At 39.0% G+C, this 17,972-nt stretch overlaps 1 protein-coding gene across 1 annotated transcript in view; it reads right to left on the reverse strand.

Moving 5' to 3' along the window:
* Positions 1-2,728: 2,728 nt before the first annotated feature.
* Positions 2,729-17,972, reverse strand: part of LOC130471814 (protein HLB1-like) — a 60,662-nt gene continuing 45,418 nt past the window's right edge. Inside the window, exons 2-13 of the mRNA XM_056842132.1 lie at positions 8,289-8,377; positions 8,090-8,144; positions 7,892-7,942; positions 7,762-7,791; positions 7,567-7,629; positions 7,376-7,441; positions 7,091-7,219; positions 6,678-6,713; positions 5,962-6,081; positions 4,368-4,553; positions 3,979-4,051; positions 2,729-2,911 (exon numbers count right to left, since the gene is read on the reverse strand). Of these exons, the coding sequence (XP_056698110.1) occupies positions 2,790-2,911; positions 3,979-4,051; positions 4,368-4,553; positions 5,962-6,081; positions 6,678-6,713; positions 7,091-7,219; positions 7,376-7,441; positions 7,567-7,629; positions 7,762-7,791; positions 7,892-7,942; positions 8,090-8,144; positions 8,289-8,377 (1,020 nt within the window). The 3' untranslated portion in view covers positions 2,729-2,789. The remainder of the gene's footprint in view (positions 2,912-3,978; positions 4,052-4,367; positions 4,554-5,961; positions 6,082-6,677; positions 6,714-7,090; positions 7,220-7,375; positions 7,442-7,566; positions 7,630-7,761; positions 7,792-7,891; positions 7,943-8,089; positions 8,145-8,288; positions 8,378-17,972) is intronic.

Consider the following 17,972-nt stretch of genomic DNA (forward strand, 5'->3'; position numbering starts at 1 on the left):
TTGGTCCACATACATCTGTATGGATTAAACCCAATAGTTCATTTGCTCTTTCTCCAACTTTAGAGAAAGGTTGCTTTGTCATTTTGCCAAGTAAACATGATTCGCATTTACCATAATCCTCTAAGTCAAATGGTTCTAGAATTCCTTCCTTTTGAAGTCTTTCTAAGCGTTTCAAGTTTATATGGCCTAATCGACAATTCCACAGATAGGTGAGATCTGAATCATCCTTTTTGGCCTTTTTGGTATTTATGTTATATACATTTTTGTCGTGATCTAATAAATAAAGTCTATTGACTAATCTAGCAGATCCATAAAACATCTCTTTAAAATAAAACGAACAACTATTGTCTTTTATTAAAAAGGAAAATCCCTTAGCATCTAAGCAAGAAACTGAAATGATGTTTTTAGTAAGACCTGGAACATGGAAACATTCTTCCAGTTCCAAAACTAGCCCGGAGGGCAACGACAAATAGTAAGTTCCTACAGCTAATGCAGCAATCCGTGCTCCATTTCCCACTCGTAGGTCGACTTCACCCTTGCTTAACTTTCTACTTCTTCTTAGTCCCTGTGGATTGGAACATAAGTGTGAGCCACAACCTGTATCTAATACCCAAGAAGTTGAATTAGCAAGTATACAGTCTATAACGAAAATACCTGAAGAAGGAACGACTGTTCCGTTCTTCTGATCTTCCTTTAGCTTTGGACATTCTCTTTTGTAATGGCCTATTCCATCACAATAAAGACAGCTTGATGTGGACTTGTCCTGCTTTGATTTAGCATTGCCCTTGGACTTTCCACTTTTCTTGAACGGTCTCCTTCTAGCCTTGAGTAAATCTTTGGCTTCACAGTCCAGTATTATTTCAGCCTTTCTGACAAGGTGAACAAATTCTGCAACTGTTTCTTCTCTTGGTTCACTTAGGTATAGTTGCTTGAAGCGACCAAACCCACTGTGTAGTGAATTGAGCAAGATAGAGACTGCCATCCTTTCGCTTATTGGTGTTCCTAGTAGACTTAGGCGATCAAAGTATGAACGCATAAGATCCACATGGAACCTCAGTGGGACGCCTACCCTCTGTTTAGTGCGAAGGAGCTGAACATGTGTTTCTTGGACCTCCATCCTATAACACCTGTTGGGAGAACTAACCTTTAGACCAGACATTGATTCAATCAACTCATGGACGTTCAGGTCCCTGTCCTCCGTGCTTCCACGACAGATATCCCTCAGATTCTTGATGAGCGTAAAAGGTTCATAGGCTACAAACCTTCTAGCCCAATCATCAGGGATATTGTTCAGCATGAGACTCATAACCTTTTTGAGATCCGCATCCCAGGCGTAAAATCTCTCAGGGGTCATGTCTCTGGCATAGTAGCTTGGCATGGGATGTGACAGTACATACTCAAGTCCATTGAGTTTGACTATTTCAACTAGCTTAGCTTCCCATTCAAGAAAATTTGCCAGGTTCAGCTTGACCATAAGCTCAGAACCTTCGATGATGTTTTGATTGTTGTTTGCCATATTTAAAACTACAATTGAAAAGAATAAACAAATAAATAACCATTCACAGTTTCTCTTAATAAACTTAAATTCTAGCATACATGCATAATTCAATGTTTATTAAGCATTTTATTCAAGTTATGTGTTCCGGCAGGTGTGAATAAAATGATTCCAAGATCCTAAAATCATTGAAGAACTAAGCACAGTTTGTCGACTTAATCCTAGAACATCTTAGGTAAGCAAAAGCCTTTTGCTAATAGTCTAGAAACTATTCTTGGTTGATAGGTACGTCTAAGAACTTATTAGGTAAACCTATCGATTTTGCCACGACATAAAAGGACTCCTTACTTATATCGTTGAGTTTCACCAAAACTAACATGTACTCACAATTATTTGTGTACCTTGCCCCTTTAGGACCAATAAGTAACACCTCGCTGAGCGAAAACTATTACTAGATTGATGTAAAGGATATCCAAGCAAGTGTATATTTTGGCATGGCACCTTTTAACTCAATTTTTAAGTTTGGAACTTAAGGCTCTTACTATGTTGGTTAGATTTTAAGTGAACTAAAATCCTTAATCATGCAACATAATCAAGCCACAATCTCATGCATAATTAAGACATATTTAAAGCAATAAATAACTTAAAGCATGCATAAGATAAACACTAGTAGAAAAAACCCTTATTGCAGCGGGCTTTTAGACCCCTGTTGCAGCGTACATCGTATGCTGCAACTGGGGGGCCTGCAACAAGTCTGAACTTGTTGCAGCGTACAATGTTCGCTGCAAAAAGTGATTTGTTGCAGCGGGCTTTTAGATGTACGCTGCAACAAGTGCCAAAAAATTGGCAAAATTTTGGACTTGTTGCAGCGTACATATAAAAGCCCGCTGCAACAGACCCAACTTTTTGCAGCGTACATTTATTTGTACGCTGCAACAAGTCTGAATTACTCAATTTTTTGCAGCGTACATTTATTTGTACGCTGCAACAAGTCTGAATTTTTGCGAAATTTTTTTCCCTTGTTGCAGCGTACAACATATATGTACGCTGCAAAAAAGCACTTTTGGCGGGAAAATTCTAATTTTGTTTAGGGATACCTAGAGTGCCTTGCACCAAATATAGAAACCTGTCAAAACAATAATAGAATAACGCAACCTGTATAACAAATATAAAAACAACAACTGGAGTTTTGTATACTATATATCCCAAAACCAAAGTGCACATATTACATTTAAATATATGTTCCAATTTCAACATAAACATACATTTTAATATAAAATTTATTCTATAACAACTAAACCAACTCGATCAAGCGCGCTAAAGCCAATAATAAATACTTGTTGGTAAAAAACTTAGCCCATTGCTCACGAACCACATCAAATTCCTCGCATAAGGCGCAATCCTCGGAGTGTAGACCTTTACAAAAACAGAAATTTAAATTAAACATTAGATTAAATACAAATTAAATATCACATTTTAACATTCAAGAAACTAATGACAATGTCCTAATAGTCTAAAATGAGTCCTTAAGTTCTTTAGTTCAAAGTTGGGAGCGAAAATGTCATTTTAGCCTAAATATGACCTATAACGACCCAATGAGCCTATAGGTGCATAAATAGATTGGAACGAGTCTTAGATCGTTAAAATTATGCATATTAAACATGTAATAAGTTTTAAATGAGTCCTTATGTTCTTTATTTTAAAGTTGGGAGCGAAAATGCCTTATTTTAGCCTAGATATGACCTATAACGATCAAACAAGCATTAAATGGGTATAAGTAGATTAGAATAAGTCCTAGAAACTCAAAACTAAGCTTATTAATCATATAATAATTTAAAAATGAGTCCTTAGGTTCTTAAGTTCAAAGTTGGGAGCGAAAATGTCATTTTAGCCTAAATATGACCTAAAACGACACAATGAGCCTTAAATATGCATAAATGGATTGGAACGAGTCTTATAAAGTTAAAATTATGCATATTAAACATGTATTAAGTTTAAAATGCGTGCTTAGGTTCTTTATTTTAAAGTTAGGAGCGAAAATGCCTCATTTTAGCCTAAATATGACCTATAACGATAAAACAAGCATTAAATGTGCATAAATAGATTAGAATAAGTCTTAGAAACTTAAAACTAAGCATATTTATCATATAATAAGTTTAAAATGAGTCATTAGGTTCTTAAGTTCAAAGTTGGGAGCGAAAATAGCACTTTAGCCTAAATATGACCTATAACGACACAATGAGCCTTAAATATGCATAAATGGATTGGAATGAGTTCTAGAAAGTCAAAACTAAGCATATAAAAAATTGATTTCCTCAGGAAATTCTACATAATATACATTGATTTCTGTGATTAAACATTTCTATGCTACACAACCCAATTAAAAGGGAAAAGAAAGCGTACCGATAATACAATTAATACATTTAACAAAGAGTCAAAGACTAATCATCCAGTGATTACACCAGCCAAAACATCACTCTTACCTCGAGCAAAAATTGTGTAAACTAAACGAATTGCATCCAGCCAACCATCCAAAGATTCCCACGAGTCAGCTACCTAAGATGTCCAGTGAGAGAACAGCAGCGTTATAAGGCCAAATTTCCAGTTATCGTCATAACAAATTGAGAAACAATCAAGGACCGCTATGGAAAGAGCCGGCTACCCTTGTGAATGTTAAGCTTATGCATTTAGTTTGTTTCGTAATATATGTAATGGTCTATAAGGACCTTAATTTTTTGTTTAGTTTGTAAAACTTTTTCATTTCAGTAAATTTAACCCTATGTCAAAATAAAAAAATAAAAAGACATTGAGGAAAAAGAATCATTGAGATGTATGGAAAATGCAGATATAAAAGGTAAAAGAAGTTGCTAACCAAGTATACAGGTCCGTGTATTGTGTCAATGAAGAGTCCAGCCCCAGGTGGTAAAGTAAGATCAGCAGATGCTGACACTGAAACAATGTCAGGGATGTCAACTTTGACGGCTCTATTTTTTATATTTGGCCCATCTACTTGCTTGCTAGAAAGACTCTGCCGTGATGTCTTTTGTTCGGATACAATCTGCATTAGAAAGGGGTGGTTCAGTAAGAAACATTACTTTCAACCATCCATCAGATTGCACAATGGTCAAATATCTCAACATATCTCCATAATCTATACCATTATCCAACTGCCTGAGTCAAGATGAATGTCATGTCTCCACATATAATTGAGAAAATCTCAAGAGATATCTATCTTAGTTACACACAGCAATAGATAGGTCCCCATAAATTTTAGAAAACCAATTAAAGAAACTACCATATAACAAGAACTTGATAGCTCTCCATCGCAAGTATCCATAGGTGAAAATTCCAACTAAAGTAACTTTCAGATGCTAAATCAACCCCAAGGATGAAACGAGTACAATACAGTATCCTTGCAAGTTTCTCAAGTCAAGATAGAGAAAGGGAGAAAGAGAGGCATTGCTAACTTCACTGCAAGACGTTGGAAAACAAAGACAAACAACAATCAATATAATTTGGGAAATTCTACATGGTGGTCTACTGGTTTGGAAAATTTTACATGGTGGAAAATAAATAAATTAAAGGGACCCAAAAAAATTATTGTTCTGCAAAAACGATCTATTTATAGAAGTTAAATTGTTGAATATAAACGAGGTTGGACTGGGGAAGCTGTTGCTGGAGAGGCCAAGCCGATTTCTCCGAGTCAGCTTTGTCAGATCCATGAGAAGAAGAAGAAAAAGACATCTCGATTCTTTTGATGTTGCCAAGTTTGCATTTGAATTGGTTGGCTGGTTCGCTGAACAGATTGGCTGGGGAATAGCTCGTTGATAGCTAAACTGGCTTGCCAGCGGAGACGTGGGCTGCGTGTGGTTGTTGCCTTGTTGGTGAAGATGGAGAGAAGAAGTGGTGAGATTGGGTGGTAGAGTGGTGGGTGCGGTGGTGGGGTCAGGTAGCGCGATGGGGTTGGACTGGTCGGTGGGGTCAGGTGGTGGCGTGGGGTGGTTAGGTTGGTTTGGATGGTGGGTGGTGGTGGGAGACTTGGAGTGAGGTGTATTAACTAGAGGGTAGGTTAGTAATTATATTTAGGGTCAGAAATATGGTAAATTAGTGGTGGGTTAGCCATAACTTTAGTTGATAACGACACTTAGTGTATTAAGCCATTACCAAGAAAATGAAACTTTTTAGTTTCCACCATGTAGAATTTCCCAAACGAAGAGGTCAGGATGTAGAACTTCCCATATAGTTTTCATCAAAGAAATGTATTTGTTACTATATGAAAAGATATCACATGGAAAGATGTTTAGAAAAATAGGATTATTTAGCTAAACAATGCTCTAAACGCAATGCAACTGAGCCATGGAAAGCACAACACCTGAAGTGTCTGATTAAATATTGCCTGTCTAACATCCTGGAGTGTCTGATTAAATATTCACTTTCCTTCCCAAGCCAGGAGATAGTGAAATTACCTGATAAAGACCCTCATGGTTAAGGACAAATTGTGTCCGCTTCCAATCACTATGGGGGCCTATTGGATTTCCTGGAGGTGGAGCCGTCAGATATCCCACTTTAAGATAGGGCAAAGGAAGCTGAAAAATAGATAAGAGAGATTTAGAACAAATCATGACTTAACACACTGCAAAAGGAGAAGCCTTGTGTTAACGTCAGGGAGCAACACAAACCACTATATATGAAAATGCATAAAGGTGCATGTTTTGTCTGCAAGAACATTTCCTCTTTCCCCCCCCCCCCCCTCCCCCCCTCCCCGCCCTCTTCCTTGAAACACTGGATTATCTCCAGAAGCAACTAGAGTAACTAGAGTAGAGAACTAAATCAAACAAATATCAATTGAACCATAATTTCTGTCCCTAAAAGGTCAAGCTTCGGAAACAGAATTTTAAGGAACGTCTCTACTATATTCCTTGATATGTTTTCACTTGACATTCATGAAAGGTGAAAGTTGATCAAAGCTCTGGGAGTGTCCTTAAACATACACAAAGTACTTGATAATTTGATTCGGGTAAAGCCGTAAAGGGATTACCTATTGAGGGGTGGGGAGAGGGTCAAACTAGCATTGAGGATAACTAAATGGAAAGTAGAATGTGGTTTTTACAGTCACGTAAAATGCTGAAATGTAACTAGAACTATGTACACTTTCTGTTGATTTTATGTAAAGCACTCTTACCATAGAACGGACTAGCCTCAGTGCACTGCGGTAGACCTACAAGTTTAAAAGCAAAACCAAAAAAACTGTCAAAATTACAACTCAACAAGAAACCTCGTCAGAGAAAACAGATATGATGCAACTGTTTGCAATAGGAATACATTGGCCTAGCATAATGATTTTGCGTTATAATTTTTCCTTGCATTTCTCCAATAATATTCTGAGCTTGAAAGTTGTATCAGGATGAAAAATACAAAGCGCAAGAGCCCAATAGGTCCAATTTCAAGAGACAAAAAAACACCCACCAAGAATTCTACCAAAGCAGATTTAGGAAGGTTGAGGTGTATACAAGCCTACCCGCATCAATGTTTCGTGAGGACCGCTGAAGAGGCAGGGAGGGTGAAGATGAGAAACCAGAATTGCAGAGAGCTTACCGAGTAATTTGGCTTCAATGCGTGAGCAGCTGCAATATAGACAGCGCACTGACTATACAAGTCATTGGGCGAAATATCATTATGGCTGACTGATCCCCCGATTCTTAGCAAGTCCTCGGCTAAGCCATACTGCAAAACCAAAATATACATAACTCACCTTATCATCCGATCTCAGTGACCGTGTAACCCTTCAATACAACACAATATCCAGATGATAATAATAAAAGAAAGAAGAAAGCACTGGACAAGCATTGCTAAAACAGAAAAGAATAATTGAGGACTAACCAAAACAGTTCCGAGGTTGTAAATAGCCCTATGAAAGTCAAACTGCAACTGAATTGCTGCACGGAACTGCATCAAGGTATATTACAGAGAATCAAATAATAGTGAAGATTCAATAATATTCATAATTTCGTATGTAACCCACACCTAAAATCATTTAGTTATCTTGGGTTTATCAAGTAATATGTTTGCACCTTACTAATTGCCGTCTTAACAATGTTATGCTTTTCCTTAGCAGGGACTATCGCACTGAGTTCCTGTATCACAAAACAGGGAATGGTAAAGCCAAAGTCTGAGAGCATTGTACTGCCACTAACTTTCTAGTGTAAAAAAAATGCATCTCAGCCTTTCCTTTCTGCATTTCTCACTGTATAGATGAGAAATATTACCTGCAGTGCAAGTCCCCAGTTGTTAAGCGCCTGGAAAGGAACAATGAGATTGTTACAATGACAAAAATGAACAGAAATCTAAAGAATTGTAGTAAAAAGATAAAATAGCCAAATACAAAAAGAAAAAAACCTGGGGACTATTCCAATTCAACTGCACAGCTTTTCCGTAGTAATCTGTGGCCTGAAAGGAAGATAATTAGGTCATAAGGTCTACTTAAATAATACAAAGCAAAAGCCTAAATATTCTACTTTCATCATTTCATAATGAGTTAATATTTCCAAACACCCATAATTTGTAAGAAAATAGCATCAATTGTGTTCTTGGTACATCCAACAATAAGTGAACGTCAAATGAACAACTCAGAGAAAAGGTCACCACTTTGCTTCAGAGATTTATGATCAATACAGCTTCTGGAAATGATAGGATGAAAATACAACAAGACCATAAAAAATGAAGGTAAAGAATTATAACATGAAAAATCACATTTCAATAGTACGTACAATGCAATTAACAACAGTCAACCCACCTCCCCTGCTCCACCCCACCACGACCGCCACCACCACCACCACCATTCTCTAATTCCAACACCGCCCCATCTTTATCTATGAATAAACCCTAAAAAACGAATTGAACAAACCCTAAAAACGAATTGAACAAACGAATTGAACCGTAAAAACGAATTGAACAAAAGAATAGAACAAACCCTAAAACGAATTGAACAAACAAATTGAACAAAACCTAAAACGAAGCACAGAACTCAAAAAAATGAATTGAACAAAACGGCATCTGCAGAGGAGGCGAGAAAAGAGACCCACCGGCGACTGGCGAGGAGGCCAGAACCACCGACGACTCGACGAGGAAGCTAGATTGATGACGCAGGAATGGTTTTTTTTTTGAGGGGGGCGACGCAGGGAAAGCTATGGGGAAGAAGAAGGGAGTTGAGCGCGCGCGAGAGCTGAAGTTTTGAGATGCTTAATTTGTTCTGAATTACTCCGTAGTATAATATTGCAGCGAATTTTTTTATCCGGGTTATTGCAGGGGGCTTTTAAATGTACGCTGCAATAAAACGGGCTATTGCAGGGGGCTTTTAAAATGTACGCTGCAACAAACACTTTTGCAGGGAACAATTAAATTGTACGCTGCAACAACCATTTAAATGGTTTGACCCGCGTTGACCAACTAGTTGTTGAAGCGTATTAATACATGTACGCTGCAACAAGGGGGCTGCAACAGGGGTTTTTTCTACTAGTGAAATGTGATCTAGTATGGCCCGACTTCATCTTGAAGCTTTGACTTCAAAGTCCGTCTTGAAAATCTCCGTGGGAGGCACCATTTTCTTCAAATAGGATAAGCTATAACTAATTACAACTATTTGATGGTACGCAGACCATATTTGAATTGAAAAATAACTTTGGTACTTTAGACCAATTACATTCAAATTAATGGTGCGCAGACCATATTTTCTATCCTATTTGGGCTATACTAGTCACTTCATAACCTGCAAAACAGTACATATACAATATATACCATTCACCCATTCATTATCATGAATGGCCCACATAGCTGGTTAGTAAAACACATTATGCATCACGTAAACATTTGCAGCAATTAATCAAGGGCACCAATAATCTACCAATTATTCAGTCCTTATTAATTCTAATCAAGTTGTTTTAACCTTAAGGATTTGTAGACCTAATCAAGAGTTTATGACTAAAAGGGCTCCCACTTAAACCAATAAATTCATATGCTTTACTAATTTTAAACATAAAAATGTATTTCTAGTCTAACCGGAAACATACAAATTTAATTAAAATTTAAAGCTCATATAAATTTATAATTGAATCCAAAAAGTTTAATTTAATTTCAGTCGAATTTTAAATTTATTCATGATTTTAATTTTAGTAAAATAATTAGAATAAATAAAATTTATTATAATTACAATATTCAAAATTAAAATCCAAGAAAATAATTTAAATTATTAATTTTAAAATTAATTAAAATTACGTGAACTGAAAATTTCAAATTAAACATTCAAAACGATCTAATCGTAACGCAAACACCCTACGCATCGCACGCCCATGGGCCACACGCACACAGCCATCGCTGGCCATGTGCGCGCAGCCCATGCGCTCGTCGCATAGCTGCTGCATCTTCTATCGCAAGCCATCGCACAAGTGGTGCTCGCTGCGCGCGCGCCAGCGCTCGATGCACGCGAGCCATCGCTCGCTGTGCGCGCTCGCCAGCGCTCGCTGCGCGCGCTCCAGCGCTCGATGCACGCGAGCCATCGCTCGCTGTGTGCGAGCAATTGCTTGCTGCGCGCGATCAGCGCTGGGCGCAGCGCTCGTGGCACGCGAGCTTGCGCTCGCTGCGCGCGAGGCTGCGCGCGCTTGCGCGAGGCAGTGCGCGTTGTGGCGCAGCTCGCTTGCTGCCCACACGCGACTGCCATGCCTTGCCTTCGCCCATGCCCATTCATCCATAGCTCGTGGCCCACGACACAAGGCAGGGCTGCTGCCTTGTGCTCGTGCACCATGCCCCTGCTCATTGCATTCGTGCCGCACGGGCGACGAGCTCCCTTGCTCGTCGTCGCATGCCCGCACTATACAACACCCCTTAAGGGTAACACGAAGCGTCCATTGCTTTGTGCGTGCAAGTTATATAAACGAATCGCATAAAAATTTAAAATTTATATTTAAAATTAATGACAAATTAATAAATAATATTAATTTCATAATTTTAGGGCGAAAAATCGAAAATTTATTATTCAATTGATTTCCGATTATCATGGATTCAAGCCTAGGTCATAAAAATTTAAAATTTATCATAAATTTACAATTTTTATGGTGGTTTTTAATCATAGGTTTCTAATTAAATTATAATTAATTATGAAAATCAAATTAATTCTAAATTATTCTAATTTTCAACAAATTAATCATAATTACAAATTAGATTGCATAATTAACAAGGCTAGGCATTCAAACTTGTTAAACATATACAGTAGGTCAATCAAAAATTCAAGATTTATGAACAAGAATCGCAAATATTTAATTTAACATCTTAAATTTACGAAATTTTGCATTCGAAAAACTAAAACCTTCGAAAAGTCATAGTTAGGCTTCGAATTTGAGAATTCTGGGTTCGGCAGAAAAATACTACTTTTGTCAAAATTTTAGAATGCCTTTTACATGCGGAATTGACACAAAAATCACTCGATTTGGATGAGTAACGAAAAACTGCCGAAAAACTGCGTACGTATAATTAAATAAACGCAATTTGCAATTAATTAACAATTACGAAAATTAATCACCCCTTTTAATTCTTGCAAATTTGTAATATTTAACCATGTTCGTGCAATTTAGATTATGAAAATAATAAGAGGCTCGTGATACCACTGTTAGGTTATGATACATATGACAATTCATAAATCATGCGGAAAAACCATTTAGCCAGGAATACATATTATTTACACATAATCATATAGCATAGTTTAGATGCATACTCTTTGTTGCGTGCCTTCCCTAGCTGCGCCCGAACCGAACAAGAACAAGTCTTTAGGACTCCAAGTGTCGTCCCTCCGTAGATAGTCCACAGCACGTCCGGATCCGCCTTAAGATTGACCAACTAGAATCGCCCTTAAGGTACTAAAAATTTCGGCACTTTTGAGCAAGGAATGTGTCTGAATTTTTCTCTCAAAAACTCACTTTGAATACTTGAATAATCTATGAAAATATGTGACCCTAGGCACTTATTTATAGAGTTATGGAAAGGGTTTTGGAATCCTATTAGGATACTAATTTATTTAATTATAACCCTACTAGGACTCTAATTAAATAATCATTATCTAATAGTTTTAGGATTTAATCACACTTCGAATTCTGATTGCTTCAGGATTCCCGCACATGCAATGCACGAGCACCGTACACCCGCGCAAGCCTTGCGGCCCACGCTAGGCGCACAGCGCTCGGCCCATTGCTGCGCTCCGCGCGCCCAAGGCCTTGGCTGGGCCTGGCCTTGCGCTGGGCCTGGTCGAGGCTTGGCGTGCGCTGGTGTGCGTTGGCTCGCTGGGCGATGGCCTGGCTTCGTGCTGGGCCTTCGTCTAGCGGGCCTCGTCCGATGCTAATTCGTACGATACGTTTCCGATTAAATTCCCGATTCCGAAATTCATTTCCGATACGAACAATATTTAATATTTCCGATTCCGGAATCAATTTCCGTTTCGAACAAATATTTAATATTTCCGTTTCCGGAATTATTTTCCGATTCCGATAATATTTCCGATTCTGACAATATTTCCGTTTCCGGCAATATTTCCGATTCTGGCAATATTTCCATTTCCGATAATATTTTCCGATACGTACCATGTTTCCGTTTCCGGCAACATCTACGACTTGGATAATATTTATATTTCCGATACGATCCATATTTCCGTTTCCGGCAATATCATCGTTTCCGGAGTATTCATTTCTTGCCTGTGACGATCTTAGCTCCCATTGAAACCAAGATCCGTCGATTCCGAATATCCATAGATGGAGTATCTAATGCCATTAAATACTTGATCCGTTTACGTACTATTTGTGTGACCCTACGGGTTCAGCCAAGAGTAAGCTGTGGATTAATATCATTAATTCCACTTGAACTGAAGCGGCCTCTAGCTAGGCATTCAGCTCACTTGATCTCACTGAATTATTAACTTGTTAATTAATACTGAACCGCATTTATTAGACTTAACATAGAATGCATACTTGGACCAAGGGCATTATTTCCTTCACCTTCAATTATTTATGCTGAGCTAGTAAGGATAACCTGCCTCTGGAGTATTATCGATGAGCACTCCTCTCGGTAGTTACAGTCCCCCGAACTCTCAATCTCTGCCCTGCGGGTGTACGTTGAGCGATCCCCACACCAGGGATCACAAAGGAACCTATGGCCGTCATGGTCGAACATAATGGCACTCCCTTTATGTCACGATAACCGGGTTTTGTCAGTTTTTCTCATTGTCGTTAAAAACTGAATGGCGACTCCTATATTACTAGTCGATTGGGTGTAAACTCACAGGAGATCCAATTACACTAGATCTGACAACGTCACGCCCACGAGGGACGAGGTCACGCATTAGCCTCGTGCTTTTTCGACCCCCTCACAGTGGCGACTCCACTGGGGATGTTAATGAAATACTCGTGCTCGTAGGTAATCAAAATAGCCAAAGGGTGAAACGATCCTACCCCGCGTTTATTTCCCTATCAAGTTGGGACGACCTGAAAATAAGCATATTAATGTGAACGGACAGAACCGCATAACGAATCTTGGCTCTCTTGGCATGTTTCATCTCGGGAGTTGGGAATAAGGATACCCATCGCCACCCGGGGGGGTGCATACGCTTCGAATGTTGTCCACTCGGCACTTTCGCTAGTAGTACACCTACCCCAAACCAAATCGCTCGCCCACTAGGTCCCTCTCATTGGTGCATGCCCCCTTGGCTTACATCGTGATTAGCCTCTTGGGACGAAATTCGCTCGTGAATGCACTTCCCCGACCGGGGCATGTGTTGGATCGACGATAGAGGAGGTACCAAGCCGGCGCAAATATTACCAATAGAAGCCTATCATAAACTACGTGACATATTATTTTGCTTCATGTTGTAATGTTAGTTGTGTGTAGCGAATTATGTGATTGTGTGTGACAAACAATACTAGAAAACCAACGACCCTAAAAATTGCCCAAACATTCATAAACACCAATTGGCCAAAGAGTTGTACCAAAATACGTGTTCCGTATCCCCGGGCGATCGCCACAAAAATAAGCGACGCCCAGGACAGCCTGTAACGGATCCCACAACGCCGCACAACGTGTAAAAGACGTTATTAGGCAAACACGCAAAATCAAGTCGTATATACAAAAGAAGGATACGCGAATAGAATACGAGTACCAGTCAGGGACGCAATTTCAGCGCCCCTGGCTGGGCGCCAATCATTTTCCACGCCCAGCCTGGGCGCCAAAGTTGCTGCCTGGCCTACTGGTCAAGCCCAGCAGCTTTGGTGCCCGCGCATAAAAAAAAGAATAATGAGCGACAAATCTGTTGCAAGGACGTATTGGAAAAAAGGCACTCGACTTTGAAACACGACTTATAAACTAAACAACTCATTGTGTCGTCACTAGGCCTCCTATGACGACTATGTTCGGCACTAAACCGAGCACGCTGATTAAATGACCTTGAATGTCACATGGGCAAAGTATTCAAAAAATGATGTTCGAATAAAGTTTTCAAGGAAAAATAATGTTCGAATAAAAAAAAAAAATTCCGAGTCTAGACTAGGCTATGCCAAAGTACAATCTAAATCCTAAGTCTTAGTTGTCTTATACATAGAATCGGTCCTAATGTTTGGTGTCGTTCTGCAAGTTAAAAGGTTAAACCATATTGAGTCTCCCTTCCTAACATTTAAAAGAAATCAATAAGCACCCATATGTAATTGTCATCCCTTGCTAAGAATCTACGGCCTCAATACTCTCTCTCACCAATAAAAAGAATATATTATGTAATTCAAGTATTTGCAAAATGGAAACAGTCACATTCTGAAAATCATTCCTCCATAGTCGCACAACCCCCAAAGTGAGCCTAAGGTGTCAATACCATTGCCAAAAAAAAAAATTAATGGCCTCAAGGCTTATGATCACATTGGGTCACGACTATCATAGTCCTCTCGAGCCACTCGCTCCTTGAAGTACTCCTAAAGTACGGACTAAAAGATTTTCCATGAATGCAACATGACGAACCATGAAAATACCCAAATCGGCATGCCATAAGGCTACCATTGGGGTAAAGCGATACACACTAAGAGGGAAGCCGCACTAATGATTCTAGTCTTGCAAAAATGAAAATTCGATCTCCCCAACTAACTACCTAGCCAACATTAAGCAAAATGGCGCATGACAAATGAACACCCAAGGGTTAAAATCTAAAGTGTCAACCAACGAAAGTTATGGTCCAATTATCCTAAGTCTGAAAGTCGCTTGGTCAAGTATTATAGGCTTACGCCACGTCATTATTTTGAGTCTAGGCCACCTCCTTGTATTCATACACGGGTTATAATCAGAAAAATTAATGAAAGTTCGAGTCTAAATCACAACTTCCAATTAAATCCCAGAAACTGGAATCTGAAAAGAAGCAAAAAAAATTATTTTCGATGTAATTCTTTCGTTAAATTTCAATAAAGTAAAAACAACATTTTGAATCTACGCTATTTGCACATTTTAAGAAACGACTAAATACGCTTGCAAAGTAAGACAATTTAAAGGTCCACCCTAGGCCTACTAAAATTAAAGGTCCACTATAGGCCTACCAAACGAGGCTCACTCAGTCTCGCCTCGTGACTCAAATAAAAAGGGGGAGAAATCCCAAGCAAAAAAGAAAAAAGAGAAAGAGAAAAGGGAGAGCGAAAAGAGCGAGCCATGAAATACTTAGCCCGTACCTCCCAAAGTGCGAAATTTACCCAAGTAAACGAAGGAAAAGAATTGAGTCAACCAATCCAAATCATACCACAAAAACTACATAAAGTTCTACGATCTTCTACCCTTTCCAATCCTCATGCTTGACTAATACCTATACAAATTATCCTATCTCATTCAACCCATCTTTCAAGCCGTCTTGAGTCACGAATAAAAACAAAAGGACAAATAAAAAATACATTCTACGCTTAACGTAAAAAAAATAAAAATAGATAAAAAAGAAACTTTGCAAAGCGCCTTTAAAATTCGTCTAATAAAAAAGAAGCATTTAGCGCACAAAAAAGATTCGCAAATATTTGGCACAAAACGAAAAGGAGCAGCGCAAAAAGGCAGCCCAGAACACGTTTTCAACGACCAGACCTGGGCGCCAAAAATAATAACGCCCTGCCCTGGGCGCCGTTCTTGCTTATCACTTTTCAACTCCCAATTCCTAAAAGTGTTCGTATATTTTCCTATATACATGCGAAGAATAACGAACACTTGGGGGGTAGAAGATCATATAAAATACGCAAAATACGCATGCTCCAAAATTTGTACACTTATTTCACCCTATTTCAAACATTACGATTCCACTCGAACGTACTTGTTTAAAATCGGCATTCTAAGAAACCATTTTCTGGCTAAGAACTACGCAAGACCTGATTCCAAATTAAATCTATTTAAGGCGGATACGTAGGCAATCCATGATTCGGTCCAACCAATTTGCAAAAATGTTAAAGCCTATAGAATAACAAGAATAAAAAATAGAGTCCCTTATTGAAATTTAATTACTTGCAATCCAAATCGAAAGAAAAATTTAAGTCAAGGGAAGAATCCAAGTCATCAAGATGCCAAAATGAGCACACATCGAAAAATAATAAGGGCACGTACCCTTGCCAGAAGGAGCACTCACACTCCTAGGCACTTAGCCAATACTCAAAAGATCGATTTGCCTCAATTGAATGGGGGCTAGCGCGAGCGTCAATGACCTCTAAAGTACTCGACTTGACCCTCCCTGAAGCAAAGTAACTCACTTAAAGACCTTGTTTCACCACTAGACACAGTTATAATCGCCAACAAGTATAGTAAAGGCAGTAAGCTTGCAATAAAGAGGATTGTTCTACGGCATCGCCCCATCGTTCCTTCGAACTCAAGGCACCCGTTCATGGTAATTCAAATGCTTGCGAATCCCCTTTGAAAAAATCAGACATTGTCAATAGGACTTGGCACTTAACCAAGGCTCACCCTACTTAGACATATGACACGGGCATCTAAAATCGAAATCTGAAAGCATCATTAATGAGAAGACATAATAGCAACTGGGGGCTAAAAATTGAAATGAAAGAACTAGGGAAAGAACTAAGTATACCTTGACCTTTTGTGTAGACATACACCAAGTAAATCTAAGTCAATTTGAAAGCGGTTTATATTCCCGCAATTCTAGAAATGATGGCCCTAAAAGCCTAAAGCATGTGCCACACGGGCACAAGTAATATCTTGACGCCTGCACCCTGGCTTCTAGCAAATCCTTAGACAATATTCCGAAAATCGTAACAGTATTTTGATTCACTCATGTAATCCTGTATGAACCCTTCTATAAGTCAACTTACTTAGGACACCTCGGATTGTACACAGTAGGACTCGGATTTCAAATAATTTTCAAAGACTTCTTCGAACATAATAAAGTATCGTTGGTTTTAGCTAAGTATGCGTTTATCTCGATGTTGCAAGTGAGTCAAAAAGATTTCTAAATATGATTATGGGTAAAGAAAGGCACCTAGCTTTTGGTCAAGGCACACTTCAACATGTGACTACCTTGAACATGGCAATGTCGCACAATACGACATTTACAAGAGAAGTAGCAAATCACTACTCGAACGTACCTCGCACTAAACGAGTCTGGTTCAAACTATTCATGATCCATGTCACCATGAATGCATAAAAATGTATGCCAAGCATTATAGCACCAAGCCAATCCCGTAGCTACAATTGGGGGCTTGAGAAAAACACTCTAAAAATGCTCGAAATGGCGATTTTATCGCAAATTCTCGACGCTAATGCTATACACACGTCATAGGGGCACAATCCTAAGGTTTTATCGTGTAAAACGAACCTTAGAATGGCTACAACCCCTCCCAAATTCTGAGCACTACTTAGAATATATAAAGTCACCCCACTAACAAGGGTAACCGAAAATCGCGAGTCACCAAAACTCCGATCAAACTACTGCACATAACGCTCGCCCTACAAGCGCCCGTTACACAGTCTACGTCGTTCCAAAGCAAAAGCGAAAGAAAAATCAAGGATAAGAACAAGAAAGAAACTTCTATGAATTCTCGCATCGAACGAAGTAATAAGCCGTGCACACCCACGCAGAAGGTGCTACACTTGTTCGAACACCTGAACGAGGCATGATGAAGTACTCCAATGCAAAAAATAATAATGATATCCCAACACCTGGAGGAATGTTCTAAGACACGCTGTTAGGCCACACAAGCCTACGTCGCACCATAAGTTCAAACCATCCCACAGTACAAGTCTAAAAAAAAGAGTAAGGCATATTGCACTAATGCGGGCACGACCAAGGTAAAAGAGGCAAAGATTACTTATCGCCCAAATTCAAAGTGCAAGCCACACGACTTTTACATTAACGATTAAAGGTAGCAAAATATTACCCACCACGGAAGGGATAGCTCGCACCTACACAAGCGGGACCCCAAGGCATCTTTCT

The sequence above is a fragment of the Spinacia oleracea genome, chromosome 4, assembly GCF_020520425.1.
Source record: "Spinacia oleracea cultivar Varoflay chromosome 4, BTI_SOV_V1, whole genome shotgun sequence".
In the NCBI taxonomy this organism is placed as follows: Eukaryota; Viridiplantae; Streptophyta; class Magnoliopsida; order Caryophyllales; family Amaranthaceae; genus Spinacia; species Spinacia oleracea.